At 35.4% G+C, this 23,161-nt stretch overlaps 1 protein-coding gene across 4 annotated transcripts in view; it reads left to right on the plus strand.

Annotated features, from left to right (window-relative positions):
* The window catches only part of LOC127851894 (translation initiation factor eIF-2B subunit gamma-like), a 488,689-nt gene that overhangs the window by 17,925 nt on the left and 447,603 nt on the right, over positions 1–23,161 (plus strand). For 3 of the 4 annotated variants that reach the window (XM_052385845.1, XM_052385847.1, XM_052385846.1), the window contains exons 6-12: positions 1,862–1,951; positions 5,463–5,584; positions 7,046–7,233; positions 8,691–8,768; positions 11,892–12,040; positions 16,742–16,845; positions 18,815–18,886. In XM_052385845.1, the coding sequence (XP_052241805.1) occupies positions 1,862–1,951; positions 5,463–5,584; positions 7,046–7,233; positions 8,691–8,768; positions 11,892–12,040; positions 16,742–16,845; positions 18,815–18,867 (784 nt within the window). In that variant the 3' untranslated portion in view covers positions 18,868–18,886. Of the gene's footprint in view, positions 1–1,861; positions 1,952–5,462; positions 5,585–7,045; positions 7,234–8,690; positions 8,769–11,891; positions 12,041–16,741; positions 16,846–18,814; positions 19,039–23,161 lie in introns of those variants that run through there. The other variant, XM_052385844.1, reaches the window with a different exon arrangement.

Consider the following 23,161-nt stretch of genomic DNA (forward strand, 5'->3'; position numbering starts at 1 on the left):
TGCAAACTTTTAGAAATTATTCAAATTTCAGTCCCAAATTGCTCAAGTTTGTGAGAAATGGCCATTCGTTAAGAAGGAAAAGAGGCCATGTGACAATGGATCTGATTCAACAAGAACTTTGTTTAACAGTATGATTTTAATGTAACAAATGTGGTGAAAGTGCACATTATAGAATGGAAATAGAACAACAAGGCGTCGCTTTGCTGCTTCACTTTTTAAGCCTATGAATGATCACACATAAGAAAGCCAAACAATTATAACTATTATATGAAATCAAGCTATTTGTTGGCTTATATATATTCATTGTTAATATTTTTTGGAATACTTATACCTACTGCCATCTTAAATTATAAATGTATGTTTAAAATATTAATAGAATGAGCTTTGCTCTGTGAAAAGAGAGTTAAATGCAAGTGCGTAAAGTATCGTCCCAAATTAGCTTGTACAGTCCACACTGGCTAATCAGGGACCGCACTTTTCTCTAGTATGGTATTTTTGGTTTTAAGGAGGTCTCTTCTTAGCCCAAATCCAGTTTACCGGTAAGCGAAAAGTGTCATACCTGATGAACCTGTGTGAAATGCTCTGGCTCATCGGGGATGACACTTTATACATATGCTTTAAGCCTGGTTTTCCCAGAGCGAGGTTCAAATGTATGTTTAATATGATAATGGAATAGTGGGGATGTTGTGTTAATGGTTTCATGTGCAGACATGTTGTGCTCATGGTTTCACATGCAGACGTGTTGTGTCCATGGTTTCACATGCAGACATGTTGTTTTCATGTTTTCACATGCAGACATGTTGTTAGGGTTTCACATGCAGACATGTTGTGTCCATTGTTTCTCGTGCAGACATGTGTTCATGGTTTCTCGTGCAAACATGTTGTGTTCATGATTTCTCATTCAGACATGTTGTGTTCATGGTTTCACAGGCAGACAGGTTTTGTTCATGGTTTTTTGTGCAGACATGTAGTGTTCATGGTTTCTCTTTTAGACATGTTGTGTTCATGGTTTCACATACAGACATGTTGTGTTCATGGTTCCACAGGCAGACATGTGTTCATGGTTTCTCTTTTAGACATGTTGTGTTCATGGTTTCTCTTTTAGACATTTTGTGTTCATGGTTTCACAGGCAGACATGTTGTGTTCATGGTTTCTCTTTTAGACATGTTGTATTCATGGTTTCTCTTTCAGACATGTTGTGTTCATGGTTTCTCTTTTAGACATTTTGTTTTCATGGTTTCACATACAGACATGTTGTGCTCATGGTTTCACAGGCAGACATGTTGTGTTCATGGTTTCTCTTTCAGACATGTTGTGTTCGTGGTTTCTCTTTTAGACATGTTGTGTTAATGATTTCACATACAGACATGTTGTGTTCATGGTTTCACAGGCAGACATGTTGTGTTCATGGTTTCACAGGCAGACATGTTGTGTTAATGGTTTCTCTTTCAGACATGTTGTGTTGATGGTTTCTCTTTCAGACATGTTGTGTTGATGGTTTCTCTTTCAGACATGTTGTGTTCATGGTATCTCTTTCAGACATGTTATGTTCATGGTTTCTCTTTCAGACATGTTGTGTTGATGGTTTCTCTGTCAGACATGTTGTGTTCATGGTTTCTCTTTTTCAGACATGTTGTGTTGATGGTTTCTCTTTCAGAGATTTTGTGTTCATGGTTTCTCTTTCAGACATGTTGTGTTGATGGTTTCTCTTTCAGACATGTTGTGTTGATGGTTTCTCTTTCAGACATGTTGTGTTGATGGTTTCTCTTTCAGACATGTTTTGTTGATGGTTTCTCTTTCAGACATGTTGTGTTCATGGTTTCTCTTTCAGACATGTTGTGTTCATGGTTTCTCTTTCAGACACCCGAACATGAATGTGCGCTCCAACCTGACAGACTGCCATCTGTACGTGATGAAGAAGTGGGTGATCAACTATCTTGCAGAGAACAGGTACATTGTGTGACCTCCACGAGTTTATCTTGTACACAATTTGTGTTACAGGATTTAATTATTTGCACTAACAGCTCATTTTCAGGGTGAAAGCATATTTTGTTATGCCCCCGAAGGAGGGCATATAGTGATCACACTGTCCGTCTGTCTGTCTGTCACACTTTTGCGTTTTGGTTTCGAAACTTCTGTGTTGCTTCAGATGAAACCTTCATATTTGGTATGCATGTGTATATGGACAAGGCCTTTCCATACGCACACATTTTTTTACCCCTTTTGACCTTGAACTAAGAGTCCGCGTTTAGGTTTCGAAATCTGCGTTTAGGTATCGAAAAAGTGTTTTTAGGGGGCATATGTCTTTCAATGGAGACAGCTCTTGTTTGTAAATATCTATACATATGAGCCGGGATATGTGGCTTAAGAGGCTAATTAGGGACAACACTTTCCAACTACACTGGATTTTGGTTTAAATAAAAAATTATGTTAAAGAGGAAATATCTCTGCACACTGCACAGGCTAGTCTGGGAAACACTTTATGCACATGCATTAAGTCCCATTTTCCTGAAGCATGGCTTATGTCTATTTAAAAACTATATGTGATCACCTTGAATTTTACCATAATTTATACCCATTTTGTATCCTAAGCCTTGATTATGATTGTTTGATTTCATATCAAATCATTTAAGATACAAATAATCATTGTACAAACAGTACAACATGTGTATAAAACAAATCATACTTCCCATATTCCGTAATTATGTTCACTTGATCTTTGAAAATTATTTATCTAGGCTCATTTAGAATGTAAAATTAAATGATGAAAAAGCATTATAATTTGCGGGACTCTTATTTATGTGGATTTTGTTGTTTGAATGTTGCTTTTGCTTACTTATTATGCCCCCCTTCGAAGAAGAGGGGGTATATTGCTTTGCACATGTCGGTCTGTTGGTCGGTCTGTCGGTCGGTCCGCGTCCAACAGGTGGTTTCCGGATGATAACTCAAGAACGCTTGGGGCTAGGATCATGAAACTTCATAGGTATATTGATCATGACTTGCAGATGACCCCTATTGATTTTGAGGTCACTAGGTCAAAGGTCAAGGTCACGGTGACCCGAAATAGTAAAATGGTTTCCGGATGATAACTCAAGAACACATACGCCTAGGATCATGAAACTTCATGGGTAGATTGATCTTGACTTGCAGATGACCCCTATTGATTTTGAGGTCACTAGGTCTAAGGTCAAGGTCACGGTGACACAAAATATTAAAATGGTTTCCGGATGATAACTCAAGAACGCATACGCCTAGGATCATGAAACTTCATGGGTAGATTGATCATGACTCGCAGATGACCCCTATTGATTTTGAGGTCACTCGGTCATAGGTCAAGGTCACGGTGACCCGAAATAGTAAAATGGTTTTCGGATAATAACTCAAGAACGCATACGCCTAGGATCATGAAACTTCATAGGTAGATTGATCATGACTCGCAGATGACCCCTATTGATTATGAGGTCACAAAGTCAAAGGTCAAGGTCACGGTGACCCGAAATAGTAAAATTATTTTCGGATGATAACTCAAGAACGCTTTTGCCTAGGATCATGACACTTCATAGGTACATTGATCGTGACTAGCAGATGACCCCTATTGATTTTCAGGTCACTAGGTCAAAGGTCAAGGTCACAGTGACAAAAATCATATTCACACAATGGCTGCCACTACAATGGACAGCCCATATGGGGGGCATGCATGTTTTACAAACAGCCCTTGTTTTAAGTTCTTTGTTGAAGTGTTCTAGTATGTATACCTAAACTATATAAACTAACACAATATAAATAAAGTGTTTATATCAACAAAAAGAAATATTAGAGATTGTTTATGATAAAGACACAACATTAAACAACATTAAACAAGATGGGCAGTTTGTATCATTAAGTGAAAAAAGAAAATAACTAGTTTATTGTACTCTTTTTCATGCCCTCAGATCGAATGATCGGGGGCATATTGTTTTTGGCCTGTCTGTCTTTCTGTCTGTCTGTCATTCTGTCCCAAAACTTTTACCTTGGTTAAAGTTTTGCGATAACTTTTGAAATATTGAACATAGCAATATGATATTTGGCATGCATGTGTATCTCATTGAGCTGCACATTTTGAGTGGCGAAATGTCAAGGTCATCCTTCAAGGTCAAAGGTAAAAAAATAATCAAAGCGGCGCATTAGGGGGCATTGTGTTTCTGACAAACACATCTTTTGTTTTTGCTTCAAAAAAGGCTCCAAGGTAGTACTGAATATTGACACAAAAGAGTCAGCTGCCTATGAAATAACACTGGATATTTAATCGTCTACTGAATGTAATAACTAGGGTAACTGACATTTTGTGAATTGTTCAGGAAAGCATATTTTCAGACATTTTCCAAAATACAGTAAGAGCACTTGCGTTATTTTTTGCGCTAAAAATATTTCAGTGTTGAAATTATGATAACTGCTCCTTTCTTAATTTTTTATTGTTTTAAAAAAGACATATCAATTTGGAGTTTTGTTTCGTTTTCCAAGTGTTATTATAATACTAATCAGACAATTTGAATACGGAAAAATGTTCATTATTTTAATAAAACATATTTTTGCTTCTCCTGAAAATTAAACAAAATGTCAGTTACGCTACATTCAGAAAATGACATGCGTTTTTTATGTCAAATTCGAAAATTTGATAAAAACATTATTTTTACCAAAAAAGGTTGACTAAATATTTTAACAGTTGATGTATATCACCTAAATAAACACAAAAATGGAGAAAAGTAAAAATGTATAAAAATGTCGGTTACATGACTTATTACATTCAGTAGGTGCAATGGTACTTTTTCAGTAATCATAGTTTTGATTTATGTGAAAATTCAACACTCTCTATGTTCCAAAGTTAACATTTAATTGACTATTTAATGCTGCACTGCTTACAAAAATTATTTGATATTTTCACCAACATTAATTGGTACTTAGTAATGCTAAATTTACTTAAGTTTGTGTATAAATGATTACCACTTATTGGTAACTGGCTTCATTGTATTGAACATGTGTTTATTGTCATCTCTGTTTTATTGAAGCCCCATTCAGGGAAAAGTTGGTTTAATGTATTTGCGTAAAGTATTGTCCCAGATTAGCCTATATAGTACGCATTGGCTAATCAGGGATGACACTTTCCACGTAGACTGGATTTTTTTAAAGAGACTCTTTAAACTAAAAATTCCAAAAAGCCGTGTCATCCCTAAATAGCCTTTGCAGACTGGACAGGCCCAGCACCCCATTTCACCATAATGCATGACAAACAGAGTACCATGATTTATTAATGCACAGGCTAGTCTGGGACAACACTTTACATTCATGCATTAAGCCCTGTTTTCCCAAAGCCCGGCTCAAATGTTTTGTAGCAAATTACCTCACATGTATTGTGTTGTGTGGTTCTAGTTGTATTGGTGTAAGTTTTCTTATCAATTGAGCTTCACAATGGTTTTATTTTTAGGCAGATTTCTTCAATTAAAGGAGAACTAATCCCACATCTAGTCCGTAAACAGTTCTCCAAACAAAGAAAAGCAGAGATACCAAATGCTGACGAATCGGTGATATCAGAAAAAGATAAATCAGGTAGGTCAATTGTCGCTGTTTCAAAAGAACTTGAGCTATGCTCTGGGAAATTCCAGTGAACCCTTTACCACTTAGATACGTATTAACCCTTTACCACTTAGATATGTATTTAACCCTTTACCACTTAGATATGTATTTAACCCTTTACCACTTAGATATGTTTTTAACCTTATACCTCTTAGATACGGATTTAACCCTTTAATACTTAGATACATATTTAACCCTTTACCACTTATATACGTATTTAACCCTTTACCACTTAGATATGTATTTAACCTTATACCTCTTAGATACGGATTTAACCCTTTAATACTTAGATACATATTTAACCCTTTACCACTTAGATACGTATTTAACCCTTTACCACTTAGATATGTATTTAACCCTTTACCACTTAGATACATATTTAACCCTTTACCTCTTAGATACTTATTTAATCCTTTTACCACTTAGATACATGGTTAACCCTTTACCTCTTAGAAAATTATTTAACCCTTTACCACTTAGATACGTATTTAACCTTTTACCACTTAGATTTGTATGTAACCCTTTACCACTTAGGTACGTATTTTCACGCATTTCTAGTCCCGTATAAAGTTTAATTTAAATAAAGACCTTTCTTACTAGATCAAGTTCTAAAGGCTTCATTTCCAACCCTTAGATACTGATGAGCAGCAAACAGCATAAAACCTGAACAGACTGCCAGTTACTCGCAGGCTGTTCTGGTTTTATGCTTTTTGCACATAGCCATTTTCACTTTGCTTCTAAGTGGAATATGATTTATTACTATTTAATATTTGATATTTGTCTTTATGATAATAGTTTCTACTTAATTTCACAATAATAAACATATTCTATAATTTGATATTTGTCTGAATGATAATAGTTTCTACTTAATTACACAATAATAAACATATTCTATATTACTAATTTCTATATGATTTATAACAGTTGTATGTATTATGTGACACTAAGCGAAAAAGGGTTAATGCACATGAGGCTAGCTCATGTTGTGCAGTGATGTAAATTGCTAAATGTTTGAGGTATGTTTTCAAATTTGTCAGACAAAAAGGTATTTCATGACTGACTTAAAATTTACATTATGCTGTTAAAGAAGAAAAATAGTTAAGCATTCTGTCTTTGAACAATGCTTGTTTATATGTGATGACAAGAAAAGAATATGAACTTTGATCTGGTAAAATGGGGTTTAGGCATTAGCAGTCTGCACAAGGTAATCAGGGACAACACTTTCAAACTAAACTGGTGTTTGGCTATGAAGAGACTGGGTTTAAACAAAAAATATCATAAAAGCGGAAAGTGTCTTACCTGATAAGCCTGTGCATACAACACTACGCAAAAGTATTAAGCTCAGTTTTTACATAACGAGGATCGATGCTATTTGCAGATATATACATGTTCAATGCTATTTGCAGATATATGCATGTTCAATACTATTTGCAGATATATTCAGCCACATCCCGGTGTCGAGCATGACAGACATTCTGGACAAGACAACATGGATTGACCACACCGGGGATATGGAAGACTGTTTCCATGGGGACCATATACGTTGCTATGCACACATAGTTACAGGAGGATTATGTGTTCGAACTAATACTGTTGCCTCATACTGTGAAACAAACAAACAGGTACTAGGTGAAGTGTGGTTTTAATAATCATGTTTTAAAACAGTGAAAAGTTGTCTATTTGCAAGGCTTTTTTTCCGTCTGTGATAATGGCTGTTTTTCACAATTTTGGGAAATTTGCGACTCAAATTTTCAAAATTGAAGAAGTTCGCAACTCAAATTTTCAAACTTTCAAAAAGTTCACGACTCAAATTTTCACAATTTTAGAAAGTTTGCGACTCACATTTTCACAATTTTGAACAGTTCGTGACTCATTTTTTCACAAAATGGTGGGGGGCCAAGGCCCCTTCACAAAAACAGGAAAAAAAAAACTGATTTGTTTTCAAGCCTGTTATTTTGTCCATCTTCAAACAAGACTGCATATAGCAAGCACACTTCCTGTCTGTTCTGTACATCTCTCCTTCATTCAGAAATGTATTGTCTCAGTCATAACTTTGCTATATATTGATGAAATTTTAAATAACTTAACACCAATGTCTAACATTATAAGAGGACACGTCATATGTAGCACTAATCTACCTACTTTAAAGGTCAAGTTTAGAGCTCAAAGGTAAAATTTGGCCATAAAAAAGCTTATCAGCTCTGTAAAACTGTCATTCATTATGCTCTTTAAATTAACTAACCACTAATGATCCCCAGAATGATATAGCATTTCAACCTGTAAAACCCTTCCCTTCCTCAGAGGTCAAGGTGGCTTTAAAGGTCAAGGCCATTTAAAATGGTAATAGGTCAGATTCGGCCATAAAACAGCTTATATGGGCTGTAACTTTGTCATTAGTCAAACAATTGAGTCGCGTTCTGAGAAAACTGGGCATAATGCATGTGCGTAAAGTGTCGTCCCAGATTAGCCTGTGCTTGTCCGCTCATTCTAATCAGGGACGACACTTTCCGCCTAAATTTGATTTTTGCTAAGTAGAGTCTTCATTTAAACGAAAAATGTCATAAAAGCGAAAAGTGTCGTCCCTGATTAGCCTGTGAGGATTGCACAGGCTAATCTGGGACGACACTTTACACACATGCATTATGCTCAGTTGGAATAAAAATGTGACTCCTAGAGTGTTCACAAGGTTTCACTGTAAAGAAAACTGCCTGGCCCCCTGGCAGCAATGTTTTTCAACTGTCACTGACAGTAACCATTTTTGATATCAGGCTTAGATATCATAAGAATAAATGTTCTGTGCAAGCTTCATAAAGATTGGACAAATTTGTTTGTGACTTCTGTCCACAGTGATCAAGTTTTGAACTCTGCCAAAGTATTATTTTGACAAATGTCCGACCAGGTTTCATAAAGATTGGGCAATATATGTTGCCTCTGGAGTATTCAAATAAAATGCATGATGAACGATGGACTAAAAAAGGGCGATCACAAAAACTCACCATGAGCACGTTGTAGTCAGTTGAGCTAACAATATACATCCAAGGCTTCATTACATTTCAAATCACCCAATCTGTTTTTTCAGATTCACCGATACCTGTCGAGCCTACAGAAAGATGCTCAGAATATTGAACCCACTGCGGTACTTAAAGGAAAGCCTCAGGTGAGATGTGTTTATAAAAATACCATTTTTAATTACTCATGCTACTTTAAGGAAAGTATTCTATTATTATTAGCTAAGTCAAGTTTGATGATTGAAACTCTCTAGTGTTAACCTCCATAGAATACGGTAACCTCTATAGTGTGCGGTAACAATAAACATCTATAGAGTACAGTAATCTCTATAGAATACGGTAACCTCTATTCAGTGCGGTAAAATTTTGAAAATAAAGTAATCTCTATAGAGCACTGTTATCTCTATAGGGTATGGTAACATCTATACAGTTTGGTAAGATCTATACTCTGTAGACAGAGCTCCAGATAAGAGTCGTATTTTCGTAATTACGAATTATTTTCATGTCCGTTACGCATTTATTTTAAAATCTTGTCGTACCATTAAGAATTACAAAATAAAGTTACGAATATTATTTTTACATCGGTTCGTATCGATTTTTATTGAGTTTTTTTTCGCGTATTAAAGATCTTTGCGGTGCTTATATAGAATGGTTATCGGGTTTGTTTAACAAAGCGCATTTTTTCCAATAAAAGCGGCGTATACAGTCTATCTGTCAAAAAACAATGGCGGCGCCCAGAGAGCGTCCTAAAAAACTGCAAAGCGTCCAAAAACACGCTTTTAACATATTGTACGCAAAGTGAGCCGAAGTTAAATGTTTAGAAAGACATTATAGAAAAGATCTTATACGATGTTGTATGTTCAGTTGCCGACACAGTCGGAAAAGCTAAACAAAAACGCGACACGACGGGTCCAAACTTAAACGAAAAACAAAACATTGAACGAGTAGAAGGGACAAGTCCCGTGGCTAATCGTTGAAAAGATTGAAGGGGAGGCCCGTTTTAATTGTGAAATATGTAAAAATTCATCTAAGGCATGCAATCTTAGCACAGTTTGGTCATATGAAGGTATTTGAAAAATAAAATTGTATAATACTGAAAAGACACTGTTGAACTCGTATAAATAAAGTTGCTAGTATGTTTATTTTGATTTTTTTTGCATGAAAATAACCATTATTATTTATTTTTAGGTCATTTATAAAAAATAAGAATTATTTTCCAAAACTTAGTAGTAACATTAAGAATAAAATTTCAGAGTTAAGAATTCTTTTGAAAATCTGGTAGTAACTTAAGAATTTCACAAAACCTTATCTGGAGCTCTGATAGATTACAGTATCCTGTAAAGAGTAAACTGTATGGTAACATATGTTGAGTATGGTTACCTCTATAGAGTATGATAATATGTATAGAATGCTGTAACATCTATATAGTTTGGTAAGATCTATACTCTATAGAGTACAGTATCCTGTAAAGAATATGGTAACATAATTTATCGTTACCTCTGTAGTGTACGGTAACATCTATAGTGTGCTGTAACATATATAACATATATAGAGTACAGTAGGTTATGTAGATTACAGTAATCACTATAAAATACGAAAACCCATGTAGAGTACACTAAAATCTATAGAGAATGGTAACTACTAAAGAGTAGAGTGACCTCTATAGAGTACAATATTATCTATAGAGTACAGAAACCTATATACATTTAGTGTACAGTCATTAGAATCTCTGTTTTATCTGTCTATGATCAACAGTTCTAGTGCAATCTTCAACCAAATTCACTCTACACAGCATATGACTTATAGTTTCCATAAGCATAATTTACTATTACATAAACTAAAATTGTTTTTATAACAGCTCTTGTTTATATTGTTTTATCATTGATGGGCAAGTTGTGTTATATCTGCCTTTAAGACTTGGAGCAGCTACATATTGAACATGTGTATGAAAATGCTTTTAAAAAGTCATGCTGAGCAAAGTGTTTAATGACAGGCATATAACAATAATGGAACTTTGGCAAATGAGCCATTTCCTACTCACAAATAAGTGTTTCCTGAAGTCACCCTGGGTCCATATTCACCAACCCATTTTAGACCATTAACCTTTTGCATGCTGGGAAATTTGTTGTCTGCTAAAATGTTGTCTGATTAATTTCTGAAATTAGCATTTTCTTTGATTTTTTTTTCAAAGAATACTATCAGAATAGCGAACAGTTTGGATCCTGATGAGATGCCATGTTCTGTGGCATCTCATCTGGATCCAAATTGTTTGCAAAGGCCTTTAAAATTCAGTCCAGCGCTGAAAGGATTAACATGTTGTTCTAAACAAAGAATAAAATAATCATATTTGTTAGCTTCCATGCTAGATTAAGCTTTCAAGTAGGTTTTGTAAATTACAGCTTTTAGAATATTCTTAAGTTTTAGATTCAAGTCCAAAAATTGGTAGGTGAATACAGGCCCTGTATAGATCTTGTGTCGTAAGTCTGTTATCAGCTGTACAGACCCTGTACAGATCTTGTGTTGTAAGTCTGTAATCAGCTGGATTTCTTGTCAAAAGTCTGTAATCAGCTGGATTTCTTGTCATAAGTCTGTAATCAGCTAGATTTCATGTTGTAAGTCTGTAATCAGCTGTATTTCTTGCTGTAAGTCTGTAATCAGCTGTATTTCTTGTTGTACGTCTGTAATCAGCTGTATTTCTTGTTATAAGTCTGTAATCAGCTGTATTTCTTGTTGTAAGTCTGTAATCAGATGGATTTCTTGTCATAAGTCTGTAATCAGCTGGATTTCTTGTTGTAAGTCTGTAATCAGCTGGATTTCTTGTCGTAAGTATGTAATCAGCTGGATTTCTTGTCATAAGTCTGTAATCAGCTGGATTTCTTGTTGTAAGTTTGTAATCAGCTGGATTTCTTATCGTAAGTCTGTAATCAGCTGGATTTCTGGTCATAAGTCTGTAATCAGCTGGATTTCTTGTAAGTCTGTAATCAGCTGGATTTCTTGTCATAAGTCTGTAATCAGCTGGATTTCTTGTAAGTCTGTAATCAGCTGGATTTCTTGTTGTAAGTCTGTAATCAGCTGGATTTCTTGTCGTTAATCTGTAATCAGCTGGATTTCTTGTCGTAAGTCTGTAATCAGCTGGATTTCTTGTCGTAAGTCTGTAATCAGTTGGATTTCTTGTTGTTAGTTTGTAATCAGCTGGATTTATTGTTGTAAGTCTGTAATCAGCTGGATTTCTTGTTGTAAGTCTGTAATCAGCTGGATTACTTGTTTTCCAGATTGGAAGTGACTGCCTGGTGGGGAACAGTTCTACCATTGCAGAAAAAGTGTCCATCAAGCGGTCAGTGATTGGTCAACACTGCGTCATCGGAGAGAAGGTCAAGATCAGTAACTCTGTGCTGCAGGACCACGTGCGCATAGCAGACGGGTAAGCTGATGTGGTTCTACACTGTTTTATCGATTCTTCATATCAGGTTAAATTTTCAATGTATTCTTTGCGTAAATGATTATTGGCCGCAAGTGGTGGTAATATCAAAACTAAACGCAGCTCACATTCGAATTTACCAGCCAGTTAAATGATAACTTGCTATGGACCATTAAAATATTAAAAGTTTGAAGAGTGAACTTCGGGGCCAGTCTACAGTTTTTCTTGAAAATCCCCAGGCCGACAACCACTGGTCTGCAAAACACCCTCAAAACAAGGCCTTCAGTCACAACCTGAAAATAGATTCAGACAATATTCAGTGCAGCTCATCAACAGCTTGCAAATAAAGCACAAAACAATGCAGAAAATGCACTTTTAACTGATATCTGGGAGGTCTCGGAACTTGCCTGTAAAAAACCCATTTTCAGATAAACCCAGCAATCACTTTTATCTTTCTGGGTAAGAATACGCACACAGTGGACAACATGCTTTGCACTATCACAGCAAATGCTTTCAAACTGAGCCAAACAAAATGGGTCATTACTAGGGCTGTAACAATACATTCGAATATTCGAATTACTTGAAAACGGCTGTGGACGAATCGTATTCGTTATTCGCCACCTCCCGAACCGAATATTTGGCGAATACAAACAGCGTGGTTTTGAGTTTGAAAGTTTAATCATCTTATCTTACCTTTCAAATGAAGGTTCATACAATAAACCCCTAGATTTAAATGTTCTTCTCCTAATTCCAGCGTTTTTCATCATGTTTACCCCACCCACTATGTTACACAGTGAGATTATCAACAATAATGGCCGGCACCGGTTGAATATTTACTACATGGAATTGAAAAATCTTTTGATGATTGTTTAATGTTTATTTAAACAAATACAAGTGCTTTGATGCTCAAACATACACACAAAAGATTGGCAGATGAAATTTCTTTTTTGTTTATCTTTACGCCAATTATCGTGCAACTTATCAACAAACATGGAGCATAGTAGCAAAGGGAATGCTATTGATATCGTTGACATGCCTGCCAAATACACGTCGTTTGTCTGGCACTGTGATCAAAGTTTAAGCAGTTCTAGTCAGTGTCTTGTTATTTCAAAGTGTTATATATCGTATTTTCAGTATGCAATGATACTCAATTAATCAAATTGACAAATACCCATAGTTTCATACTATATAATGTCATGTCAAGTTGTCAGTATTACTTTTGTTCATTGAAATTCATATTCATGAATAAATATTGGTATTCGCCACCCTGTCTTCGTGATACGTATCATATTCGTTACCTAGTGTATTCGTTACAGCCCTAGTCATTACCATTGAACTTTTGTTCACTGTTAACTTATTTAAACCCACCGTTGAAATCTGTCAAATGCCTGCTGCTTTAAGCAGGAAGAACATTTGTTTACATCTCACTGAGCATGTTGTTGTTGTTGACTAAAAGTCTTGTAACTCAGTTTCGAATTACTGAAAACATTTGAAATTTCTAGAATATTGACCATTTATACTTACATTTAAGCTCCTGGAGTCAAAAAAAAAATCAGTTAAGACCATACACCTTATATTCAGGAAATTGACCAGGGCCATGCGCAAATATGGCTACAAAACTGTGGACTGCCTCCTTAAGATAGCAGTCCAAAGTTTTAAACCCATCTAAATTTGAATTATTTGTACTCTTCAGTCAATTCTGGATGAAACTGGGTGGTTTTCTTTGTAAAATAACTGCAATGTTCAATTTGAGACTATTTTTAGTGACCATATCAACGGCGGCATTTTCACGCAACTTTTTGGTCATTCTTTCGGTATTCTACCCAAGTCTAAAAATCACTCAATTTGCACAGATATGAAATGTAGATATAATCATAGTGCCAACAATGACTCATAATGAGTGTCAGCTTACCTCCGGAGTCAAATATTGCTCACTACACTGGTCAAAGTTAAAAAATAAAATGAATTTTGATGATTTTCCCTTAAATTGAGTGTTTTTTACTCACTTTTCATCAAAGTTTATGCACATTTAGGGGTTTAAATGGTTTGAAAGGCACTAAATGTTGTACATATAGTTGAAATAAGTCAGCTTAGTCTTTCTTGCATAAACAACTAAGCATATCGCACAAAGAAACAAAGACTGCAGCTCTAAAGCAGATGTGGGTACTGTGCAAAATAGGGTTTTCTTCAAAAATCAGGCTTACCTCCCCCTACTGAAATGTTAATATCTCTGCTCAAATTGGTCAGAATTGAATGGGAAAGCTGTTTTCAGGTGTTGATGACTCTATTTTATCAAAAAATGTCACCTTTGACTATGGGGTGTTGGGTGTGAAATTTGGGATTAAACCTGAAGGGGGCAGTCTACAGTTTTTCTTGAAAATCCCCAGGCCGACAACCACTGGTCTGCAAAATACCCTCAAAACATGGCCTTCAGTCACAACCTGAAAATAGATTCAGACAATATTCAGTGCAGCTCATCAACAGCTTGCAAATAAAGCACAAAACAATGCAGAAAAATGCACTTTAAACTGATATCTGGGACAAAATAGACCTTTTCGGAGGTCTCGGAACTTGCCCGTAAAAAACCCATTTTCAGATAAACCCGGCAATCACATTAATCTTTCCGGGTAAGAATACGCGCACAGTGGACAACATGCTTTGCACTATTACAGCAAATGCTTTCAAACTGAGCCAAACAAAATGGGTCATTACCATTGAACTTTTGTGCACTGCTAACTTATTTAAACCCACCGTTGAAATCTGTCCAATGCCGGCTGCTTTAAGCAGAAAGTACATTTTTTTACATCTCACTGAGCATGTTTTTGTTGTTGACTAAAAGTCTGGTAACTTAGTTTCAAATTACTGAAAAGTGAAAACATGTGAAATTACTAGAATATTGACCATTTATACTTACATTTAAGCTCCTGGAGTCAAAAAACAATTCTGTTTAGACCATACACCTTATATTCAGGAAATTGCCGGGGCCAATGCGCAAATATGGCTACAAAACTGTAGACTGCCTCCTTAATTCTTCCACATTTGTCAAACGATTTAATTGAAACTTCAAAATTTTCATCACAAATTGTAGTTTTGCAAAAATGTTCACTTCCTGTGATTCACAGATTCCTCAGCTATTTGCCCTTGAACATAGCTGACCAAGAAGTTTAGTATTAGTATTAGTCAGGTTTGTGACAAAGTTCTAGTTTATTTTCAAAACGCGAAGTTCTGAACATTTTGCTGAATGTATTAAAACAAAAATTAAGTAATGAAAAAATAAATAAAGCTTTAAGACTGGCAGGGCTCGACATTAAAGGTAGTCCGACTGTCCGGGACAACAAAATTGTTAGTCCGGACAAGTAAATAAAGAATTTGCTAGTCCGACGGGACAAGTGGTCATTATAATTGTATAACTTTGAAAAATGCCTTTGAAGCCATTACTTCTGTGGAGATATCACTCAAATTTTCCGAGTATATGTCGTATACATTTAATCGTCGAAGTCCGAGATATTCCGATAGTTCCACGTGATACATGTACTACACTGTACTGTTCACAAGGGAAGCAACCCTTAACAATTTTTTTTCTTTGCCAAGATAACAAGAATATTCTCCCGTGTACAGAATATGCATTTTACGACACCGGTTCACACCGATCTTACAGACAATTAACGTAGTGACGTCATCTCTTTGTATAGAACGATTTTGTTTTTTTTAAATATCAATTAAGTACTGTACGTATACATCACTTTTAATATTTTCTGTTTTATGAAAGCAACACACAAGTTTTTGTCAGTCATTATGGCTTTGTATAATGTTTAAAAATCAATAATCTTGAGTTTTCCTGTTATTCTAGTTCAGTTCTGTTTGTATTGAAATTGCCTACAATTATGTTTACATGTATTTTGAACGATTCAAGTCTTTATGATTTGAGCATTTTGTATTATTTCATTATTTTGCAAAGTACTGAGCAGAATAAGATATAATGGTCAGGACAAGTTGCTTTTTGGTCAGGGCAAGTGAAATTATGGTCTACTTGTCCGACTGGACAAGTGGCTTCAAAAGTTAATGTCGAGCCCTGGACTGGTCCTGGTTATATGTTTTGGGTGTGTTTGTACTGTACAGGTGCAATATCCAGGGTTGCATCATCAGCAGTGATGCCTTGATGATATGTTGTATGTACTGTACAGGTGCAATATCCAGGGTTGCATCATCAGCAGTGATGCCTTGATTATATGTTGTATGTACTGTACAGGTGCAATGTCCAGGATTGCATCATCAGTAGTGATGCCTTGATTATATGTTGTATGTACTGTACAGGTGCCATATCCAGGGTTGCATCATCAGTAGTGATGCCTTGATTATATGTTGTATGTACTGTACAGGTGCCATATCCAGGGTTGCATCATCAGCAGTGATGCCTTGATGATATGTTGTATGTACTGTACAGGTGCAATATCCAGGGTTGCATCATCAGCAGTGATGCCTTGATTATATGTTGTATGTACTGTACAGGTGCAATGTCCAGGATTGCATCATCAGTAGTGATGCCTTGATTATATGTTGTATGTACTGTACAGGTGCAATATCCAGGATTGCATCATCAGCAGTGATGCCTTGATGATATGTTGTATGTACTGTACAGGTGCCATATCCAGGATTGCATCATCAGTAGTGATGCCTTGATTATATGTTGTATGTACTGTACAGGTGCAATATCCAGGGTTGCATCATCAGTAGTGATGCTAGCGTGGGAGAGAAGTCTGACCTCAAGGACTGCATAGTGGGTCCTGCACAGAGCCTGCCAGCTAATAGTGAGTTAAATCAGCAAATATTTAGGCCTTGTTTTTGATAAACTGGGCATAATGCATGTGCTTTAAGTATTTCCCAGATTAGCCTGTTTAGTCTGCACAGGCTAATCATGGACATAGAGAATACTAGGACGGTGCCGAATAAAGCAAAGTTTATTTTGCGAGGCTTAGAAAATCTGAACCACGAGCCTTGGCGATAAACTTTGCTTTATTAGGCACCGACCTAGTATTCGATTTATCCCATCAATTTTCTTAGTCGTAAATGATTTCTTTAAAAAAAGAATAGGAAAATCGAACTACACGGAAAATCCCAAAGTTATGTTAAGCAAACATTGTTTCATTATTTTAATCGTGCCGAGCCTAATACATTACAAAAAGATCAGTAACTAACCTATTTTTCTGTTTATCATACCTCTACGTCCCCGATTTTTAAGAAATAATGAAAAAAAACACTAAACAACTGCAGCTTTAGCGTGAAAGAACATGCATTGTGTCGTATGACCTGTTAATAATGATGTCACGAGTACGCGCACTTAATATTTGTGAATAATGTTTTTTTGCTTTTTGAGTTGCATTGTGTTAAAAATATATTACATCGTGGTATCAAATTGTTTGTTTTGTTGAATCTGATTCGATTTTACTCAAAATGATTACTTTATAGTTGATTCCGAGTAATATGACCATTTTTCGCCGCGCGTGACAGCTATATTTCAGCACTGCTGAAATAGAGGAAAGTTTATTCCATAGTGGTTTATTTCGACAATGCACGTCTGATGATGGGATAAAATTCTGTCTGCATAAATTGGATTTGTGGAATTGCGCTAAGAAGGGAATTATTATATATGAATACTCCATATAGGATGAAAGTGTTGTCCCTGATTAGCCTGTGCTAGGGCACTGTGCACAGGCTAGTCTGGTACGACATTATAGCACATCCATTCAGCCTGGTTTTCCCAGAGTTGTGCTGATTGAGAAAGTATGAGACTTTGTTTACCTTGTGAAGACACAAACATTTATAAGGTTTGAAGAAAGAAAAATCCCTGTTAGTCAAATTTCTCTGAAAAATTAATTATAAATGTAGCAGGGTTCGGTATAAGGAGAACTTATACTGCCTTGCTATATGAGCTAGCTTTTATAGCGACGCGGTAGAGTGTCTGCCTGATTTAGAACCGGGAGGTCCCGGGTTCGATCCCCAGTATGGTCGGGGATTTTCTAGCTGGGTTACATAAATATAATAGAAATTGTCAGGTCATTCTTGTCAAAAGAGTCAAATTATTTCACAATTTCAAACCTTATCTCTTAGTAGTATTTATCATTTAGCTGTTCATTTTAACTCCATTTTATTTTTTTTGATGAATTTGAGTCCATTAAAGTACAGTTAAATCATTATTATTTGTTGGCATAAAATTGTGTGTTTGTTTTATAAATGACTTTTTATAGACACAAAAATTTGTGGATTTCTACCTTGGGGTAAAATTGAAAAATGTGAGTTGATCAATTTTAGATATGATTGTATTAAATTCATGGATTGGTAAACCCAGGAAATTAAACAAAATTAATCTCTTAAGAGTAAATATAATTTTGCAGTATGTTTATTTTTTACCTCCTTGCCTTGAAACCATTCTTCTGTCGGAATAGTTCAAATTCTCATTTGCGCTCAGTTGTACAAATAGAACCAGGTTTAACCCTTTCCCACTTAAAAGCATTTAAAAAATGGCTATGTGCAAACAGCATTAAACAAGAACAGCATGTGAGTAACTCACAGTCTTTTCAGGTTTTATGCTGTTTGCTGCTCATCAGTATCTAAGGGTCGGAATTGAAGCCTTTATATATTGTATCTAGTAAGAAAGGTCTTAAATAAAATTGAACTTTCTATGAGATTACAAATGCGTAAAAATATGTATCTAAGTGGTAACGGGTTAAATACGTATCTAAGTGGTAATGGCTTAATTCCTAGCATATCTTTTTGCAGGTAAATACACAAATGAATCATTGGTAGCTGCAGAAGAAATGCTGGAAATCTGAATCTCAACAACAACTGTGTGTTTTCAAGGAGCATGTACGTTGCAGGGTTGTTGTGAACTGTAGATTGCAGATCATAAATAAAACTGTGTTAACATGTGCCATGTTTCAATTCATTTAAAAAAATTAACAGTCATCAACAGGCTGTGTACTTGGACTGTTGATCAAAAAGTGCATTGGCTTCAATTGTTTGAATTTTTATTTTCCCATTACATTTGGTCAGGACAAGCTATTCATTTGCCAAAGTTGATCTTTGACCTCAGTGTCCTTTGGCCTTTTGGTTAGGAGACTTATGTTACACATGACATGGGGTCTGTTGATGGTAAATATGTGTGGTGTTTCATTTAAAAATAGCACAATAAATGCCAAAGTTACCCTCCGGACAAGCCTGGCTCATGCAATGACATCCTCTGGACTTTTTTTGACTGCTTTGCTGAGCTTTTCTCATGTATACTTGATAAAAAGAATACTGCTGTGATTTTAGGTCAACTGAGCACATTGTGCTTATGATGAACTTTGTTTTGTTGCTTCTAGTGTATTGTATATCATCATAATTTACCTTGTTTACACTCGAGACCACATTTATTGAAACTCGGTCAGAACAATTGTTCTAATATCTCAGCTTAGCTAAAAATGGTTTCAGTCAAATGAAGAACATGGGGGCCAGGGAAGTGTGACAGTTTTGCTTATATGGCTGTAGTCAAACCTTGTTCACACTCTAGAAGTAAAATTATTATAACAATCTTTACGAGACTTGGTCACAACATTGATTCTCAAGATATCTGAGCTGAGAGTTAAAATGGGTTTGGTTTGTTGAAACACTCAGCCACCAGGGAGCAGGGAAGTTTTCATTATATGGTTATATGGAATATTTATTAACAGTCACATTTTTTGTCCCAATCTTCATGAAACAAGCTCAAAATTATTGTTCTAATTAAATCTCAACTGAGTTGGAACATAAATCTGTTATGTTGAAAAAAGGATGTGTTACTTAAGCTCCTCATTTGGGTTAAATGCTGCCTTTGAACAAAAGTTCATGTTGCTTTTTCTGAAGATGGTTACAGCTCTAAAAGAGATAGCTAATAGTGTAATGTTAAAACTGATTACCATGGTGATGATAATGATGATTATTATACTGGTGATCAAATAAAAAACCTTAACAACAACCCAAATTTCTTATGATGTTTGAATTACTTATTCACATTAATTCAGATTATTATGGTTATTTTTGCAGAAAAATTACTGCTAAAACCAGTCAAACAACAAAACTGTTTCATAGGAATGTTATTTGCCTTTCATCCTATAAACATGTTATTTGTGGACCTGAATATCATCTCTCAATTTGATCTATAAATGATTTACATGGGACCTATTGAATTTTGCTTAGACAGCCTCTTGGGCAGGAGAGACAATTGACTGGCTTACTGTTTTTTTTTAATAGAATTTGTTCCCCATAATTTAATCTTAAATTAAATATGTACACATACATTGTTCTGTTTCATTTTATCAAAAGTTTTCATAATGATTTGCTTAGAAATTAAATGTTTATATATAATAAAGTTCTTCTAGTGCAAAATGATGATGGAAGGGCCTTGATTGTCCCAAAGCTGAGCTTGAGGAAAGCAAATTGTGGAAATTTGACAGGCAGACCCAGTTTTGGGACACATTTGATCCAGATTAAATTTTGGCCTAGCTATTGTCAGCATAATCATCGCTAATTATCCCCTCAAATACAATGAAAAAGAGGGTATACTAGAATCACCATGGTGCCTGTACGTCTGTTTGACAATAGGTCTATAGGAAAATCTTGCCCACAGGTGTCATCCAACAAAATAACTGAAGTAATGCCGCTTTTTCTTCTAAGACGTTCTTTAACATCTTGATCTTCATTTATTTTTGTATTTAAATTTCTTCGGGAACATATTATGCAAATTATATTGTGCTTCCATATTTTTAACGATATTTCCCTTTCTATGTTTAATCCTCAGCATGTCTTAAAAATTATACAAGGTACCAGCTCTGAACTTAATTCGTAGGTAGATCACAATGAGGGGGAAGTGAAAAGCATCAGAACCATATGCTTTCATAATTGCACAATTATTGTCCTTTTTAATGTTCACGCTGAAATTTTGTCCATGGCATGTCCGTTTTTATTTTGATATTATTATAGATTTGTCAAGATAGGTAGGAAGCTTGAATTTTCCACACACAAAAAAACTTTTTTAACAAGAGTGCCAATCTGTCACAAGATACACCCGTTTGAAGGTTTGGACATCATCTGGATACAACTTCTAACCATTTGGTGAAGATCGGATGAAAACTACTTCAATTAGAGAGCAGACACTATGCTAAATGCTTGAAATGCACTAAGTGACCTCATGACCTAGTTTTTGACCTAGCATGACCCATATTTTAACTTGACCTATATATCATTTAGACACAACTTCTGACAAAATTTGGTGAAGATCGGATAAAAACTACTTCAATTAAAGAGCGGACACCATGCTTAATCCTTGAAATGCACTAAATGACCCTGTGACCTAGTTTTTGACCTGGCATGACCCATATTCGAACTTGACCCAGATATTGTCTAGATACAACTTCTGACCAAATTTGATGAAGATCAAATGATGAGTTCATAGCAACATTCTAAAAATACAAGCTCTCACAACATGAAATTTTGTCATGAAATTAAACATTTTAATCCTATTAAAAGTAGCCAATCGGGGATGACAATGTCCGATTTTATGGTATATATCGTCTAAAGGAAAACTTGTATACGCCAATGTTTATTTAGCGGAAATTGCCGTTCAGAAAAGGGCTCAAATAATAAATATATGAGTCTAAAATACATTATATACGAACAATCCGATAGTTGACAGTGCTTATATGAATTTCAGACTACTGAGCTTCTAACCGTTACAAAGATTACTGATTTAGAATTTCAAAGGCTGTTAGTTAATGCTTTGTCGATTTGTTATTATGATATGAATCGGCAATAATGTTTCTTGTTCAAATATTAGTTTAAACTTTTAATAAATTTTTATTTTTATTTTTAACTCTCTCGAGATTGTCTCATTGGGACATTTAAGCTCAATAAAGGGTCGCTCTGCTTTATTTACATCAAACAACATTAACAGAGTCAATTCCAGCCTTTGCTCTGTATTTGATCCGTTTAGCTTTGTAAACAGTAGGGCATTCTACTATTCAGAGGCGGTTTAATGTTACCAACAGACTTTACAACTCATGGCAAATGTACAATATTATCGCAATATCTTCGAAACAAAAAGCTTCTTTATAAGCATAGCAATAAACAGGCGTACTTCCGGTTCCGAATATATAGGACTCTACGTCGTATGCATCAATCGTACAGTTTTTGACAATGTAATGATATTTACGGTTTTTAAACAGTAAGAGGTATGGGCGGGAAATAGCGTAACATGTGATTTACAGGTGTATTACAAAGCGATTACCATAATTGGTCACTCGTCATGCTTGACGTAGTGGATCGAATCGTCACGCTTGAATGCCTCGCTATAGCGATTTATTAAAGAGGCATAATACGTGTTTTAGCGGCTTATTGCAATCGCTCCGTATGAGCATTTTAAACAAAATGAAAAAAAACGTCAGCACTCATATACTGCAAGCAAAACAACAAATGCAGAAGCAAATCTACTTGACAGTACGGTTTTTGAAAATGAAGAAACTTTTGCTAAAAACACTCCCCTTAATAGTAACAAACAGAAAAACAGACAAACTGGAAATAAATAACAAACTGTCCAAAGTTCTAAGAAAAAAAGTTTGTTCCTTCATTAGAGAAATTGTTCAGGAAATTGTGGAGCAAATAAAGGAGAAACTTCTTGGAACTGTTCTACGCAGACTCGAAATCCTAGAAGGAAGCGTTTTTGAACAAAAACGTGACCTTGAAAATTTTCAAAATGACGTCTTAGAAAAGAACAAACAAATCGAGGAACTTAAAAGCAACAAGAGTGCCAAACTGTCCCAAGATACGCCCGTCTTAAGGCATTGGACAACTTGATAACTTTACCATGATCCATATTTGAACTTGACCTACATATCATCTAAACACAACCTCTGACCAAAGTTGGTGAAGATCTGATTAAAACCACTTCAATTAGAGAGCGGACACCATGTGAAATGCTTAAAATGCACTAACTGACCTCGTGACCTAGTTTTTAACCTGGCATGATCCATATTTGAACTTGACCTACATGTAGATATTGTCTAGACACAACTTCTGACCAAATTTGGTGAAGATCGGATGAAAACTACTTCA

This window comes from Dreissena polymorpha, chromosome 11, assembly GCF_020536995.1.
Source record: "Dreissena polymorpha isolate Duluth1 chromosome 11, UMN_Dpol_1.0, whole genome shotgun sequence".
Classification (NCBI taxonomy): domain Eukaryota; kingdom Metazoa; phylum Mollusca; class Bivalvia; order Myida; family Dreissenidae; genus Dreissena; species Dreissena polymorpha.